This window comes from Suncus etruscus, chromosome 4 (assembly GCF_024139225.1).
Source record: "Suncus etruscus isolate mSunEtr1 chromosome 4, mSunEtr1.pri.cur, whole genome shotgun sequence".
Lineage (NCBI taxonomy): Eukaryota > Metazoa > Chordata > Mammalia > Eulipotyphla > Soricidae > Suncus > Suncus etruscus.
The window spans coordinates 37,143,555-37,159,021 of NC_064851.1; the positions used below are offsets into that span (position 1 = coordinate 37,143,555).

The window sequence follows — 15,467 nt, forward strand, 5'->3', positions numbered from 1 at the left end:
TGTCTAGCTTACTATTAGTGGTCATACATCTGTGTGGTCCTGGTACCCTCCCTTGTTTCCCCCTCTATTTAAGAGGCAGAGCTAGATAAATAGAGTTATGTGGTTTTGTTTGAAGAAAAGAAAAAAGCAATATAATGGGGTACAAAATAAGAAAAAACAAAAACAAAAAAAAGTCAAATACACTGAAAATGGGCAGAGACCTTCTAGAGGCTTTCAACCTCAGTTTGAGAGAGGACATGAAAAAGGTAATTGAAACACCACAACAATACAGAAAGAAATATCTAATTAAATATCCAGTGAGCACTACAGCAATAAAGACAAGCACTGCACAATAGTCTTGGTTCTGAAATCAAATCATGCCGGAGTGCAAAAAGAAAGAACAATAAGATAAAAAATATAAAATGAAATAAAATAAAATTGGAGATATCAACTTCAATATCTACACCAAAATAAAGACGTCAAAAATCGATCAATCAATAAATAAATGTGTGGAAAGATGATTATTTTGTGGGTTTTTTTTTCTTTTTCCCCTGCATAGGCACATTAAGTATTGGGGATAGTATAGAGGGAATTCCCTTGGCCTAGGAGTTGCAGGGTTTTCCACCCCTGAAGTATACTGTCATGGGATTAACTGTAGACTCCTTGTATGATCATTTACTCGCCCCTCGGTGCATTTGTGGTGTATGAAAGATTTCTGCTTCATCTTGAATGGTAAAATCAGACCTCTGTATCTAGAGATCTTGGTGACTGTGCAGCTCAAGGAATGGAGCTTATGATGGAGTCTTTCTTTGTGATTCTAGCAGTTATGCTTCTTCAGTGTCGTTTTAATCCATCTTCTGTAATTGGTGGTCTTGGTCATTATGTTGCTCCTAGGATGGAGCCTGGGATAAAGTCTTTCGTTCTGTTTCCAGAAGACCCGTTCAGGTGCGGTTATCTCAGTCAGACCTCTGGAGTTGGAGATCTTGGTTGTTGAAGAGATCGTAGACCAAAAGCTAGGCTGGAGGTTTTCGTTGCTGTTGTTGTTGTTGTTGGTCCCAGGATGCATACTGTCCCATCCTGGTTGTAACAACCAGTCATCTGTATATAACGATCTTGGCTTTTGCAAAGGGTGACATGTTTTCTGATTTTGTCTTATCGTTGGCTGATGAGGAAGGACAACTTGCTCTTAGATCAAGTTGTTCCCATTTTCTCGTTGTCAGGTTATAAATTTAGAACTAGCGCATGTTATGAATGCCCTGGAGGGGATTTGGTTCCTGGAGCTGTTGTGGAGAGCTCTGTCATTTCTATGTCTGGGATCCAGGAGTCAAGGCTGGACGGAAAATGACCAAATTTTCTACTAAACCTTAGATGAGCTTATTCTAAGAATCACTTCTGCCTTTCACAAGAGAGAATTAAGAGTATAATAGCCATTTGGGCTCCATCGTACCAACCTAAGTACCACTTCAGTTGCAGAACTGTGCGTGGAGACACTCTCTTTGTCTTTGGAATGTGCCAGGTAAGGTCTTCCATTTCCCTACGTATATTTTTCCTTTTTCTTATTTTCATGGGTGATTGTGAGCAAAAAGGACTTCAGGGGGAAATGTTGAACTCATATGAGAAAGAAGCACACGCATATGAAAAATCTTAATATCATTCTGGTGATTCTTAATACGTAATGATAGGAACAATATAGAAACAGCTAGGGTTTTTTGGGTTTTTTTTTTTGGCTGTCTAGGAACTACAAAATGTCAAACGAAAAATATTGATATCTAGTAGAAAATGTCGTTGTGCTACAGATTACAGAGTGGTTTATTTTTTCTATCCAGAGCTGGAGGGGATATGCCTTAAATTCTGTTCAAAGCATGCCTTGAAGGAATTTGACAAGCAGATGTTTTAAAAACAGTATAACTCACATGCATAATTTTGAAAGAAAAGTGGCTTAATAAAGATTCCATTAAAGGTACTCATGTTATTTCATACTTTTACCAATGACAAAAAAAAAAACAACAACTCATCACTAAATTGTGTGAAAATGGTAATTTTCTTAACTGCTTCTCCATATAGGAGTAGGAACTTGAAAGGGGCTCTCAGGTTTCTTTGGGATGGAGCCAAGAAACCCCACAACAAAGAATTGATAGACTCTCCCAAAAATGGGTTGGAAGAGAATTCTATAAAAATACATACATTGACATATGTAACTTCAGAAAGACAATGCAGGGGGTTAAAGGACTTGTCTTGAATAGCATTGACACCACATGGCCCTTTTGGATCTCCAGGAGTGATCCCCTCCCTAAAAACCCCCAATAACACAGAGATTCAGCTGGAAGTAACCCCTGAGCACTGCAGTTTCTATGTGACACGGGCAGGAGGAGAAAAATAGATCATTCCTCCTTACCCCTAATGGTGTATTCTTTCCCTCTTCATCAGAGATCACAATTATCCATCCATTATCACTGGTAACAAAAATCTCCACTAAAAGATAGAGGAAAGAAGCTTTCTGAACCTAACAGAAGAAAAATTGCTCATGCCACTGCATGCATTAATATTTCTATAGTATTTAAATTTTTTCTATCCAATAATGTTGAGTGAAGTCAATCTAAAGGAAAGCATCAGATATAGAATGATCTTGTTTATATGTGGGACTTAAAGATACACAGAGGGGTAGCAACAAAGGGCCAAAGGTAACACAATCAGGGAACTGAGTAGTCTTTTTTAGGAAGGTAATCTAGTGATGGGTGTGTTTTAGAGTTGTGTATATGAAAAAGCATTATTAACAATATTATAAATAACAACCACAATCAAGTTTAAAAGTTAAAAACAAATAACTTATCTATCTATCCATTGATGTAAATACTATTTTATTCACTCTCACAAAATATCTATGATTTGATGAAAAGAATCCATAATTTAAAATTATAATTTAATAAAAATAATTTAATATTTAAATAATAATAAGTAAAAATAATTAAAATTAACTAGGAGTACATGGTACCATGGGAATACACACATTAATTTTTAATGATTCACATTAAAGTTGTACTCTTTACAATTTTATAATGCAATGTTATGTCAATAGTAATAAAAATATTAGAGGGCTAGAGAGATGGTAGATGGTACAGAAGTAATGTTTGCCTGACACATGGCCCACCCCAGTTCAATCACATAGTCCCTAAGCACTGCCAGGAGAAATCTCTGAGCACAGAGAGTGATGTTATCCCTGAAAACTATTGGGTGTATCCCCCCAAATAATTTTAATAAAATTACCTCAAAGATATAAAGTGAGTGTCCAAAGCTACATGGTTGACAGGTAGGCTGGCATAGTGAAAAAGTCCTTAGTCAGAAGAGCCTTACTTAAATAGCACTAATACTAGAACCTATCCAACATCAAGAGAGGTTCCCTGTTCTAATCATCACTTTTTATGGAATTTTAGACTTTTTGCTTTCAGCACAAGGGAATTCTAAGTTCAAATAGAATCAAATAACTCAAATAGAATGTCTATGGCAAAGAATATTTGAGCCAGAAGGAAGAGAGAGAATTGAACAGTGATTATCCTTCGGGAAAGGTAAAATTCAGCTTTATATTTTCTTTTTTTTTTTTTTGTTAATCCTAAATTGTAGTGCATCTTTTATACTTTTTCTTTTTTTTTAACACCACCCATCACCAGTGCAATATTCCCATCACCAATGTCCCAAGTCTCCCTCCTCCCCACCCGACCCCCGCCTGTACTCTAAACAGGTTCTCAATTTCCCTCATACATTCTCATTATTAGGACAGTTCAAAATGTAGTTATTTATCCAACTAAACTCATCACTCTTTGTGATGAGCTTCCTGAGGTGAGCTGGAACTTCCAGCTCTTTTCTCTTTTGTGTCTGAAAGTTATTATTGCAAGAATGTCTTTCATTTTTCTTAAAACCCATAAATGTGTGAGACCATTCTGCGTTTTTCTCTCTCTCTCTGACTTATTTCACTCAGCATAATAGATTCCGTGTACATCCATGTATAGGAAAATTTCATGACTTCATCTCTCCTGACAGCTGCATAATATTCCATTGTGTATATGTACCACAGTTTCTTTAGCCATTCGTCTGTTGAAGGGCATCTTGGTTGTTTCCAGAGTCTTGCTATGGTAAATAGAGCTGCAATGAATATAGGTGTAATGAAGGGGTTTTTGTATTGTATTTTTGTGTTCCTAGGGTATATTCCTAGGAGTGGTATAGCTGGATCGTATGGGAGCTCGATTTCCAGTTTTTGGAGGAATCTCCATATCGCTTTCCATAAAGGTTGAACTAGACGGCATTCCCACCAGCAGTGGATAAGAGTTCCTTTCTCCCCACATCCCCGCCAACACTGTTTATTCTCATTCTTTGTGATGTGTGCCATTCTCTGGGGTGTGAGGTGGTATCTCATCGTTGTTTTGATTTGCATCTCCCTGATGATTAGTGATGTGGAGCACTTTTTCATGTGTCTTTTGGCCATCTGTATTTCTTCTTTGTCAAAGTGTCTGTTCATTTCTTCTCCCCATTTTTTGATGGGATTAGATGTTTTTTTCTTGTAAAGTTCTGTCAGTGCCTTATATATTTTGGAGATTAGCCCCTTATCTGATGGGTATTGGGTGAATAGTTTCTCCCACTCAGTGGGTGGCTCTTGTATCTTGGGCACTATTTCCTTTGAGGTGCAGAAGCTTCTCAGCTTAATATATTCCCATCTGTTAATTTCTGCTTTCACTTGCTTGGAGAGTGCAGTTTCTTCCTTGAAGATGCCTTTAGCCTCAATGTCCTGGAGTGTTTTACCTACGTATTGTTCTATATATCTTATGGTTTTGGGGCTGATATCGAGGTCTTTAATCCATTTGGATTTTACCTTCGTACATGATGTTAGCTGGGGGTCTAAGTTCAATTTTTTGCAAGTGGCTACCCAGTTTTGCCAACACCACTTGTTGAAGAGGCTTTCTTTGTTCCATTTAGGATTTTTTGCTCCTTTATCAAAAATTAGATGATTGTATGTCTGGGGAACATTCTCTGAGTATTCAAGCTTATTCCACTGATCTGAGGGCCTGTCTTTATTCCAATACCATGCTGTTTTGATAACTATTGCTTTGTAGTAAAGTTTAAAGTTGGGGAAAGTAATTCCTCCCATATTCTTTTTCCCAATGATTGCTTTAGCTATTCGAGGGAGTTTATTGTTCCAAATAAATTTCAAAAGTGCCTGGTCCACTTCTTTGAAGAATGTCATGGGTATCTTTAGGGGGATCGCATTAAATCTGTACAGTGCTTTGGGGAGTATTGCCATTTTAATGATGTTAATCCTGCCAATCCATGAGCAGGGTATATGCTTCCATTTCCGCGTGTCCTCTCTTATTTCTTGGAGCAGAGTTTTATAGTTTTCCTTGTATAGGTCCTTCACATTTTTAGTCAAGTTGATTCCAAGATATTTGAGTTTGTGTGACACTATAGTGAATGGAGTTGTTTTCTTAATGTCCGTTTCTTCCTTATTAGTATTGGTGTATAGGAAGGCCATTGATTTTTGTGTGTTAATTTTGTAGCCTGCCACCTTGCTATATGAGTCTATTGTTTCTAGAAGCTTTTTGATAGAGTCTTTGGGGTTTTCTAAGTAGAGTATCATGTCATCTGCAAACAGTGAGAGATTGACTTCTTCCTTTCCTATCTGGATTCCCTTGATATCCTTTTCTTGCCTAATCGCTATAGCGAGTACTTCCAGTGCTATGTTGAATAGGAGTGGTGAGAGAGGACAGCCTTGTCTTGTGCCAGAATTTAGAGGAAAGGATTTCAGTTTTTCTCCATTGAGGACAATATTTGCCTCTGGCTTGTGGTAGATGGCCTTAACTATATTGAGAAAGGTTCCCTCCATTCCCATCTTGCTGAGAGTTTTGATCAAGAATGGGTGTTGGACCTTGTCAAATGCTTTCTCTGCGTCGATTGATATGATCATGTGATTTTTATTTTTCTTGCTGTTGATGTTGTGTATTATGTTGATAGATTTACGGATGTTAAACCAGCCTTGCATTCCTGGAATGAAACCTACTTGATCGTAGTGGATGATCTTCTTAATGAGGCATTGAATCCTATTTGCCAGGATTTTGTTGAAGATCTTTGCATCTGCATTCATCAGCGATATTGGTCTGTAATTTTCTTTTTTCGTAGCATCTCTGTCTGGTTTAGGTATCAAGGTAATGTTGGCTTCATAAAAGCTATTTGGAAGTTTTCCTGTTTTTTCAATTTCATGAAAGAGTCTTGCCAGGATTGGTAGTTCCTCTTGAAAGGTTTGAAAGAATTCATTAGTAAATCCATCTGGGCCTGGGCTTTTGTTTTTGGGCAGACATTTGATTACTTTCTTAATTTCCTCAATAGTAATGGGTGTGTTTAGATATGCTACATCCTCTTCATTCAATCGTGGAAGATTATAAGATTCCAAAAATTTATCCATTTCTGCCAGGTTTTCATTTTTAGTGGCATAGAGTTTCTCAAAGTAGTTTCTGATTACCCTTTGAATCTCTACCATATCAGTAGTGATCTCTCCTTTTTCATTCCTAATACGAGTTATCAAGTTTCTCTCTCTTTCTTTCTTTGTTAGTTTTGCCAGTGGTCTATCAATCTTGTTTATTTTTTCAAAGAACCAACTTCTGCTTTCGTTGATCTTTTGGATGGTTTTTCTGGTTTCCACTTCATTGATTTCTGCTCTCAGCTTTGTTATTTCCTTCTGCCTCCCTATTTTTGGATCCTTTTGTTGAGCACTTTCTAATTCTATGAGCTGCGTCATTAAGCTATTCAGGTATGCCCCTTCTTCTTTCCTGATGTGTGCTTGCAAAGCTATAAATTTTCCTCTCAGTACTGCTTTTGCTGTGTCCCATAGGTTCTGATAAATTGTTTCTCCATTGTCATTTGTTTTCAGGAAGGTTTTGATTTCCTCTTTGATTTCATCTCGGACCCACTGATTATTCAGTATGAGGCTATTTAACTTCCAGGTGTTAAAATTTTTCTTCTGTGTCCCTTTGTAGTTTATATATAATTTCAGGGCTTTGTGGTCAGCAAAGGCAGCCTGCAAAATTTCTATCCTCTTGATATTATGGAGATATGTTTTGTGTGCTAACATGTAGTCTATCCTGGAGAATGTCCCATGTACATTAGAGAAAAATGTGTATCCAGGCCTCTGGGGGTGGAGTGTCCTGTATATATCTACTAGGCCTCTTACTTCCATTTCTCTCCTCAGGTCTAGTATATTCTTGTTGGGTTTCAGTCTGGTTGACCTGTCTAGTGTTGACAATGCCGTGTTGAGGTCTCCCACAATTATTGTGTTGTTATTGATATTATTTTTCAGATTTGTCAACAGTTGTATTAAATATTTTGCTGGCCCCTCATTCGGTGCATATATGTTTAGGGGGGTGATTTCTTCCTGCTGTACATATCCCTTGATTAATACAAAATGTCCATCTTTGTCCCTTACTACTTTCCTAAGTATAAAGTTTGCATCATCTGATATTAATATGGCCACTCCTGCTTTTTTTTGGGTGTTGTTTGCTTGGATGATTTTCCTCCAGCCTTTTATTTTGAGTCTATGTTTGTTCTGACTATTCAGGTGCGTTTCTTGTAGGCAGCAGAAGGTTGGATTGAGTTTTTTGATCCATTTAGCCACTCTGTGTCTCTTAACTGGTGCATTTAGTCCATTGACATTGAGAGAAAGAATTGTCCTGGGAGTTAGTGCCATCTTTATATTAAAGTTTGGTGTGTCTGTTGGTAAGCTTTGTCTTAAAGTATGCCGTTCAGTTTTTCTTTTAAGAATGGTTTTGAGTCTGTGAAGTTTTTGAGCTGTTGTTTGTCTGTGAAACTATGTATTGTTCCTTCAAACCTGAAAGTGAGTTTTGCTGGGTGCAGTATTCTAGGCGAAGCATTTATTTCATTGAGTTTTGTCACTATGTCCCACCACTGCCTTCTGGCCTTGAGTGTTTCTGGTGACAGGTCTGCAGTAAATCTCAAAGATGTTCCCTTAAATGTAATTTCTCTTTTCGATCTTGCTGCTTTCAGAATTCTGTCTCTATCTATGGGATTCGTCATTGTGACTAGGATGTGTCTTGGGGTGTTTTTTCTGGGGTCTCTTTTAGTTGGCACTCTTCGGGCATGCAGGATTTGATCACATGTATTCATTATCTCTGGTAGTTTCTCTTTAATGATGTTCTTGACTGTTGATTCTTCCCGGAGATTTTCTTCCTGAGTCTCTGGGACTCCAATGATTCTTAAGTTGTTTCTGTTGAGCTTATCATAGACTTCTATTTTCATCTGTTCCCATTCTTTGAGTAATTTTTCCATTGTTTGATCATTTGCTTTGAGGCTTTTTTCCAATTTCTTCTGCTGTATGTAATTGTTATGTATCTCATCTTCCAGTGTACTGATTCTATCCTCAGCTGCTGTTAACCTGTGGGAAATCTCAAACATGTTTTTCTTCAATTCATCTACTGAGTTTCTCAGACCTGTTATTTGATCTGAAATTTCCGTTTGGAGTTTTCTCATTTCTATCTTCATATTCTCCTGATTCTTTTTAGTTTTCTCTTCTATACTTTGTTTGAGTTCTTTGAACATGTTCCATATTGCAACTCTAAACTCCTTATCTGAGAGACTGACTAGGTGGTTGATCATGTTCAAGTCATCAGAGTTGCCATCTTCATTCTCTATGTCTGGCACTGGCCCATGTTGTTTCCCCATTGTCACACTAGTACTGCGTGTTTTTCTACGTGTTGTGATTGTATTCATTGGCTAAATGCTGTGCACCGTTTGGAAGGGGAGCGGAGCAACCGTGCTCCTCTGGCTTCTCCCTTTCTGGGCGTATCGACTCACCTCCACCGAAGGCTCACAGGAAGGCAGGCTGGCAGATGGGCCGCACCCAGGATGAAATCAGGCCAAAAATGCAGGACAGCAGAGTAGAGAGGCAGAAGGGTGCTGGCATCTGAGATCCAGCGAAGTTCAGTGGCTCCTCCCTTTCTGGGCGTGTCGACTCACCTCCACGGAAGGCTCATGGGAAGGCAGACTCCTCGGAAAGCTCACAGGAAAGCAGGCTGGCTGATGGGCCGCACCAAGGGTGAAATCAGGCCGAAAATGCAGGACAGCAGAGTAGAGAGGCAGAAGGGTGCTGGCATCTGAGATCCAGCAGAGTTCGGTGGCTCCTCCCTTTCTCAGCTTTATATTTTCAAGGAGAAACTGTTAGGGGAAATTTTGACCTTATATGAATGAAAACCGCTGAAAATATTTAGTGATGTAGGCTTATTTGCCATTTGGGCTATATTATCAAAATATTGCTTTTAGTTCATCTGAAAATATAAAAAATAAATGTGTCACTATCATGATAATGGTAGTGAGTGAGAGAAAATAGAATGCCTGTCTTTAAGAAAGGCAGGGCATGGGGGAAGATGGAGATGAAGGGCATTGGTGGTGGGAAGGTTGCACTCATGAAGGGGATGTACTTTTTATGACTGAAACCCAACTACAAACATGATTGTAATCATGGTGCTTAAATAAAGATATTATTAAAAAATAAATGTCATGAAAGAAAAGGAAAGGACATTCTCCCATTACAATCACCATGTCTGCATTCAGCCAGCGCTATAAATTCTATAGACTATTCTCAAAAAAAAGATGTAAATCAAGCTGTGAAAAAACTATGGGTATATTGGCCATGCAGCTAAAAGATGGCAGTGTTGGGAGGAGAAATGGGCCAAGTCCTCATCTGATCAATGTCACATCAGCTGCACTCACCACCCACAAATGCTGTTTTGCCAACGACCCATATTCATCACTCATTTATGGTTCTCTGTAGACACACCATTCTGGACAAAATTCCAGGTATGTTGGTATTTGATTTGACATCACCAGAACTTTTTTGGAGTGAGTGCACTTTCCCCCTGCCTTCCAGTATTTTCAGAAGGTCTGGCAGCTGAAAACCTGCCCCATGAAAGCCACAGTATCAGCCACAATACTTGGAATTTTTAGATAGTATATGTGGCTATACAACAAACCTAAATCTTTTAATACTGTCATCCAAGTACAAACACACCAATTTAGATGCTATCATGTATTTGAAGCCACCCAATGCTCAGAAACAAAAGAAGTAACAAAGATCTACAAGCAACAATGATTTAGTAAACCTTCTAACAATGATTTAATGACCTCACATGTAATAATTCCATGAATTTTCTTGTTGCTGTTATTGTCTTTCTTTTTTTCTTTCTCTTTCTTTCATCCTTTGCTTTTCAATAATTTTGCTCTCATTTACCTGAAAACTAATATGTTATGATCAATTGTGATACATGGTCTTTAAATAAAGTAATTTATGTACTAAAAATAGAAAAGAAATAAAAGTAAGGTAGAAAGAAAACAGTTAACTAGACAATTATGTGCCAGAGATCTCACAGCTAGTATCTTGCTGAGTCCTGGTAATATTCTATGAATGTCGGAATATTCATAGAGTCCCAACTTTTAAAAAGGAAGGTAAGGGTGACACATGAGGTTAATAGTTTGCTGGTTTCATCTCTCCCATAAAAATGACTCAAGTCTATTCCTTAACTCTAACATGTATTCAACTATTTTTATCATATTCAACATTATTCTCATCTCAGTACATCAATCTTATAAAAATATACGTACCAATATAGTCATATCGGTTTTTGGGTCACACCCGGCAGTGCTCAGGGGTTACTCCTGGCTCCATGCTCAGAAATCTCTCCTGGCAGGCACGGGGGACCATATGGGATGCCGGGATTTAAAACCAATGACCTTCTGCATGAAAGGCAAATGCCATACCTCCATGCTATCTCTCCGGCCCCAAGCAGGTAGATTTTATAATATATAAGCTACATATCATAAAGCTTTTGGAAGTAAATAAATAATTATGACTTGGAAATTCTCCCATATAATTGACCTTTGATAAATCCAGCCTACCCCAGATATGGAGAAACTCAACTTTATCTTAATCTCAAAATGTTGTCATAAAGAAAACTTCAGAAACATGTACATGGGGTCAAAGAAATTGGAAAGGAATAAGATACTTGGCTTGCTTGCAGTTGACACCAGTTGGAGCCCTGACTCCTGAGCTCCCTGGCATTCTGATTATTACTAGGAATGATTCCTGAACACAAAAACAGGAGTAAGTTCTGAACACTAGTAGGCGTGTTCAGCCTTCCTCCCTCCAAAAATGAAAAATAAATAAAAGAACTAATGGTCAAAACTCCAAAGTACCTGAGTACTAAAACAACTGATAGCAAAGTCTAACCCACAAAAATTTAAGTAGATCTATCATTTACAAATTATAGTTATATTTTAGTGTTTTATAAAAATTAAAGAAAAGATTGAGTATATGACCTTCACAAGATAGAATTTATTTTATATTGACCAAGGTATTAAACTGTGGAAAATAACTTATGGAAATAACTGTGGAAAAGATCTTAAAAGAACTTCTAAAAATTTTATTGTGATTAAGAAACATATTAAACAAATTTCATATTAAACATGGGGCCGGAGAGATAGCATGGAGGTAAGGCGTTTGCCTTTCATGCAGGAGGTCATCGGTTTGAATCCTGGCATCCCATATGTTCCCCCGTGCCTACCAGGAGCAATTTCTGAGCCTGGAGCCAGGAATAACCCCTGAGCACTGCCGGGTGTGACCCAAAAACCACACACACACAAAAAATTAAACAGAACAGAAGAAAATGTAAGTTATTTGGAAGAAATAAACTGTAGAAACTCAGTCTTAAGGCTCTCTGCTATAACCGTGCTTATGTACCTTTAAGGGTAAAGACATTAATTATGAGACACCCCTGTAACTGCAGTTAGGGAGGGGAGTTGAGACTGGAGAATATAAAGCAGAAGTGCTAGGGGCCCCTGCCAGATTACCCCTGCAAGACTGGTGGTTACTATAGAATTGCCTGAGAAATTGCCTGCCTTCTCTTGCTTTTTGCTCTGCTTGTGTTACTGTTTCTTTCTCTGTTTCTGTTTATCTGGCCCTTTCTCTTGCTATCTTGCTTGTGCTCTAATCTTGATGTTCTCTCTCTTTCTCTCTTTCATCACTCTCTTCACTCCTCTCTTTCTCTCCTCTCTCCTTTCTCTCTTTTCTCTCTCTCTCCTCTTTCTCTGTTCTCTCCTGTTCTCTCTCCTCTCTCAGCCCAGGGGACTAGATGAAAGCCCTCTGGCCTCCCTGTTTTGTCTCTCCCTTTATTAAACCCTGCTTCTTACCCTCTTTTGTTGGGATTTTGGTTGGCCCTTATAATAAACTAGTACTAGATTAATGGATTAATGTTGCCAATAGAGAATGAGACAACTGGAAGATAAATACTAAGCAAAGAATTAATGACTAATGTAGAAATAAAAAGACAACATGTGAAAGAAACATAAGTTACACTACTATTTTCACAGATAAATATAATAGAACGCAGAAAGGTACAATTCAAAGAAATCAAAACTAAAACTTTCCTATGTGGTATGTATGTCTATCTGCATAGACATACAAAATATATATTATTTATAAATACATACATATACACAGTATTATTATAAGTACTGATAGTATTCTGTGAAGTAGAGATGATTCTCTAGAAGTAGAGAAGTAGAGAATTTCCCTGGGAAAAGGAAGACAAAATATAAGTGCACACTATTCAGCTACAATGGAATTCTGCCTTTTGTGACAAGATGAAGTGTGACCTTGAAGGTGTGATAGCAAATAAAATAAATCAGGAAAATATGCTGCATCTTCTCACTTATATGTGAAATCTAAGTAAAACAAGGAAAAGAAAACAAAACTGAGCCAGAGGAAATAAGGGCAAAGGAATTCAGAAGTACAAATTTCATTATCATCTTGAAGATGTAGTATACAGTATGGTGGTTAGAGTAAATAGTGTTCTATCTTTGAAATACTCTAAGGTGAACATTTTAAAATTTATCAAATTATATATAACTTTATATAAGTTAGTGTGATGAATATTTTACACTATATATATAAAGTCAAATATGTTATATACTCAAAATTAACAGAATATAATATCTTAATTACACCTCAGCTAAAAGTAGTGCAATGTGGCAATTACATTTTTGAAGGGAAAAAATTAAGTCTGAGATTGTCCAGAATGATTAAATTCATGCAAACCTACAATATAAAATAAGAAACTCATTACCAAATGAAGAATTATTTTTTCTTACAATAAGGGATTTTTCTGCTAATTTAGAGGTAACATATTGTGAAGGGGATATGGTATTTTCATATAAACATAACATTTTTTAGCGTTAATAGTGGATAATATTATGAAAAACTCTGCATGGTTTGCATTTCCTTATTCTTATTGTTTCTTTCTACAACATTACTTTGTGGGGTTTTAAATTTTTAGTTGAAGTTTAAACACACCAAAACTCAAACCTTAAGACAATGTTGAAATCCCTGTAGTCCTTCAAAGTTCAATGTGAGTTTAAATATTTAGCGATTGCTCAAAATAGGTGGTTAACTATCAGACCAATGTCAGTAAACAGGTCAGATGAGAAGCAATAAAGATCAAAACACTTATTGAACGCAATATTGGAAAGAAAATAGTGCTTTTACTTTTTTAGACTTTTAATAAAATTACCTTCAGCAAATACCATCCTAATGTAGACATGTTCTAATTCAACCACTGAAAGAGCTAAGATTGTTATCAAAATAACTAGCTAACTTTACGGATCATTTACTATTTTCTGTGTCTTTTGCTAAGCAAGTCATGAGGAGAAAACAGGCATTATTTATGGCCTATTCAACAAATGTTAGTCTACATTACTGAGAACAAGTTTCTTGCATTCTTTCAGTGCATTAATGAACCCTAAACTTGATGTATCACTATAGTATCAAATGGTGTCATAAAGTAAATAAGATTAATTTTATCTCACTTTAATTTAAAAAATAAACTTTATGAATTAATCTTAAAGAAAACACCTAATTAGGGTCCGGAGCAATACATAGTGGGCAGAATGTTTGCCTTGCATGAGGCCAATACAGGCCAATACCCTGCATCCCATATGGTTCCCCAAGCACCGACAAAGGTAATTCCTGAGTGCAGAGCCAGGAATAACTTCAAATACTCAAAAACTCCCAAAACTCCAAAAGCAAAAACAAAAACAAAAACAAAAAAAGAAACTCATCAAGAGTTTGAAGATTTTCTTTGTATCTATAATTATCCCCATAGAAGAACAGTCATAAAATTGTTATTTAGTTTAGCACTTTGGTGAGCTATATAACAAATAGCCTTGGTAGCTGTGTGTCAAGTCTGGCAAGTTTACAACTTTAGGGTTTAGCCTGTTTAAAATGCAGTCCAACTGGAAGGATTCTGATTTATCAGGTTTGGATTGAGATCCAAATTCTGCCCTTAACTTAAGAAACCAGTAAAAAATATGGGTCCAGAATATCTCTCACAAGAAAAAATTCTGTTTTACTCTAAACAGAGTCCCAAGCCCTCCCTCCCTATGAATCCTGAGAATGCTGAAAACCTCCACATTAACCATAGAATCAATCCCATTTGAAATGTTTCTTTCAGGTCCAGATTCCTAAGCGATGATCTAGAACCATGATCAGAGCCACAATATGTTTTAGGCATGAATGTAAACCTTATTTATTATGATAACATATTTAGTCATCAATTCAATAGTATCACGAAGTTAAAGAAATGCTTTTTATAAATTTATCTTTTCCCTCCTCCTCCCCAAAAGAGAACCATCTCACCTTTTTATAGTCATTCTGGTAGTAAGCCATTTTCTTTTGACCTTCAACTTCAAATCCGTTTTAAGGATAAGAATGAATAGTTGGGAAAAATAGGTGTTTGTGACATTTTTTATTTGAGCTGAAGAGCAAGCAGTCAATGTTTGCTTACCTGATTGCATGACATCCAATAGGGCTCCAAGGCTTGTCTGAAGTAAAGCATCACATTGAGTGGTTAAAACTAGGAGGTGGAGAGGTCAGGTGAACATCTTTGGTTTAAAACAAAACTGAATTTGCAGTAACTTTGAATCACCCTGTGATGTTTCCCTTTCATTCCCCCCCCCTTTAAGATAGAAAATTTTACAACCAATACATGCTTATTATTATGATTTTAAATCACAAAACATAAGATTCTTTTATTTCTGTTTAGAGTGTGAAGCACAAATAACCAGTTTTCATTCACAGGGGAAAAAAATCATAGGGTAGAAGGGAGTATGGTGAGATGCATTACATATATTCAATATATAAGTTGATTGGTGTTTGCTTATCAATATGGAGGTTACACTGAAGTTCATATTTGACAGTTTTTACTTTAAAGAGTTAACTCTATGTCCCCTTTTTCTCTCCAGATCTTTTTGATGATTCGGCAACCCAGTCAACAATTCAGCACAAGCACTCCCAGAGTCACGCTAGCATGTTGTGACTAAAATCACACAAAGACATGGAAACAATTCCATTCTGAAAATGCCTGAACAGCGAACTAAAGAAGCAAATC

At 37.0% G+C, this 15,467-nt stretch overlaps 1 protein-coding gene across 1 annotated transcript in view; it reads right to left on the minus strand.

Moving 5' to 3' along the window:
• The window catches only part of LOC126005944 (uricase), a 50,146-nt gene extending 35,333 nt beyond the window's left edge, over window positions 1–14,813 (minus strand). The window contains exon 1 of the mRNA XM_049771276.1: window positions 14,717–14,813. Within this exon, the coding sequence (XP_049627233.1) occupies window positions 14,717–14,746 (30 nt within the window). The 5' untranslated portion in view covers window positions 14,747–14,813. The remainder of the gene's footprint in view (window positions 1–14,716) is intronic.
• Window positions 14,814–15,467: the final 654 nt, after the last annotated feature.